The sequence below is a fragment of the Austrofundulus limnaeus genome, unplaced genomic scaffold, assembly GCF_001266775.1.
Source record: "Austrofundulus limnaeus strain Quisiro unplaced genomic scaffold, Austrofundulus_limnaeus-1.0 Scaffold800, whole genome shotgun sequence".
Taxonomy (NCBI): Eukaryota; Metazoa; Chordata; class Actinopteri; order Cyprinodontiformes; family Rivulidae; genus Austrofundulus; species Austrofundulus limnaeus.
Genome location: NW_013953202.1, coordinates 183990 through 185567, shown reverse-complemented (window position 1 = coordinate 185567; position 1578 = coordinate 183990). Strand labels below are relative to the sequence as shown.

Genomic DNA, 1578 nt, shown 5'->3' with positions numbered 1-1578 from the left:
CTTCTTGTCTTTTTTATAAATGTAAGAAGTAGAAGTAAAAAGTAGGCTGAAAAATGAATTACTCAAGTAAAGTACAGATACCCAGAAACAAAGTATTTGTACTTAGTTACTTTACAACTCTGATATAAGCATTTCTCGTCAGTTGATATAGATATTTATTATTGTTTTTTTGTTTTACCTGTTTGAAATAAGGACCATATGGACAAAGGTTGAGTAATAATAAACTGACAAACTACGATGTGACCTTTTCTCTTTTATTCACAATTTCCTCTCAAGCTGTTGCATCATTTTCTGTTTTCACCCCACATCGTTCTGTTTATATTCTTCAGCAGTTATAATGATGAAACATGAAACTCATGCTGTGTAATGTTACTCAGCTGATTGTTGCTAATGCTAACTGAACAAAGAGTGAGTTAGCTGATGCCACCAGCCTTGTTTAGTGTCAGCCTTTCTTCTGCCTACATCCCCCAGAATGCTGTGCGGTTCCAGATTGGAGTTCAGTGAATTTATCAACATTTGACACATTTTCAATTAATACTGATCATGTTTCTATTGTGATGTATGTTTCTGAATTATTGCTCAGGCTTTACAGTGTCCCACCATGCCACTGATCTGGACACTCACACATTGTATCATCATATGTGATCCGGTGATACTTACAATATTTCTTTACTAGATTTGTATTTTTCTCTAAGCGTATTTTCTGTTTCGTCAGGGTGAAGGAGTTTGGATTGCATGTGAGGACAGGTGTCAGCTGAGCCAGCCATGGCAAACAGTGCAGAGGATGTTGAAAACAACATGGTCGGTATGAAAGTATGTGTCACAGCTGTCCTCCTGTCTTWTTATATTAGGTAATGATCACACAGCAGTTATTGCCTGAATAAAACTGTTTGTGTCATGGTGATAAGGAAAAACCCAAAGCTGAAAGAACGTGGAAGCCTAGCCTACAAAACKAACACTTATCTATAAAGACATAAAAGAGCCTACATCTCTAACATGATGGAGAAAAATAAAGGATTATCATATTCCTTTTCCAGATTATTAATCCATTAGTTACACACTCCCGTTATTCTCTAGCAGAACAACTATCATCCAATACATGCAGTTGGTTTGTAGCTTTCTTTAGTAATAAAGTTTTATTATCAGTGTAAATAAAAGCTGTTTCCTGTGCAGCTGACAGAAACAGTCAAAGTCCCTTTTTTACAGCCAGASTCTTCCTCTCAACCCAAAACATTACAGTGAGCTGTGTTTACCCTGGAAAACATGTACCGTACAGTCTGGAGTTATCTTTCAAAGAATCATCACTTCTGTCCTGAATGGAATAAATGAATGAATTAATAAAAACAATAATAATATGTCCGTAAAGGCTTCTTTATTAAAGGAATCCATGATTAGTTGTAACATTAGACTTTATTTAATAAACCTATTTTAACAGTAAAATAAAGACTGTAAAAATACTGTAGGATGTTTCGTTTTTATAATTTATGTAAATATATTTTAACACGAACGGGGCCATTTTATTTCCACACAAAGCATTCTGGGTAAATGATGACGTGGATAGGACCTCGGTGCGAGGCT

The 1578-nt window shown here is 35.3% G+C and overlaps 1 protein-coding gene across 4 annotated transcripts in view; it reads left to right on the top strand.

The window, feature by feature from the left end:
- psen1 (presenilin 1) overlaps nucleotides 1–1578 on the top strand; it is a 23193-nt gene that overhangs the window by 2149 nt on the left and 19466 nt on the right. For 3 of the 4 annotated variants that reach the window (XM_014028709.1, XM_014028708.1, XM_014028710.1), the window contains exon 2: nucleotides 716–813. In XM_014028709.1, the coding sequence (XP_013884163.1) occupies nucleotides 766–813 (48 nt within the window). In that variant the 5' untranslated portion in view covers nucleotides 716–765. The remainder of the gene's footprint in view (nucleotides 1–715; nucleotides 814–1578) is intronic. The other variant, XM_014028711.1, reaches the window with a different exon arrangement.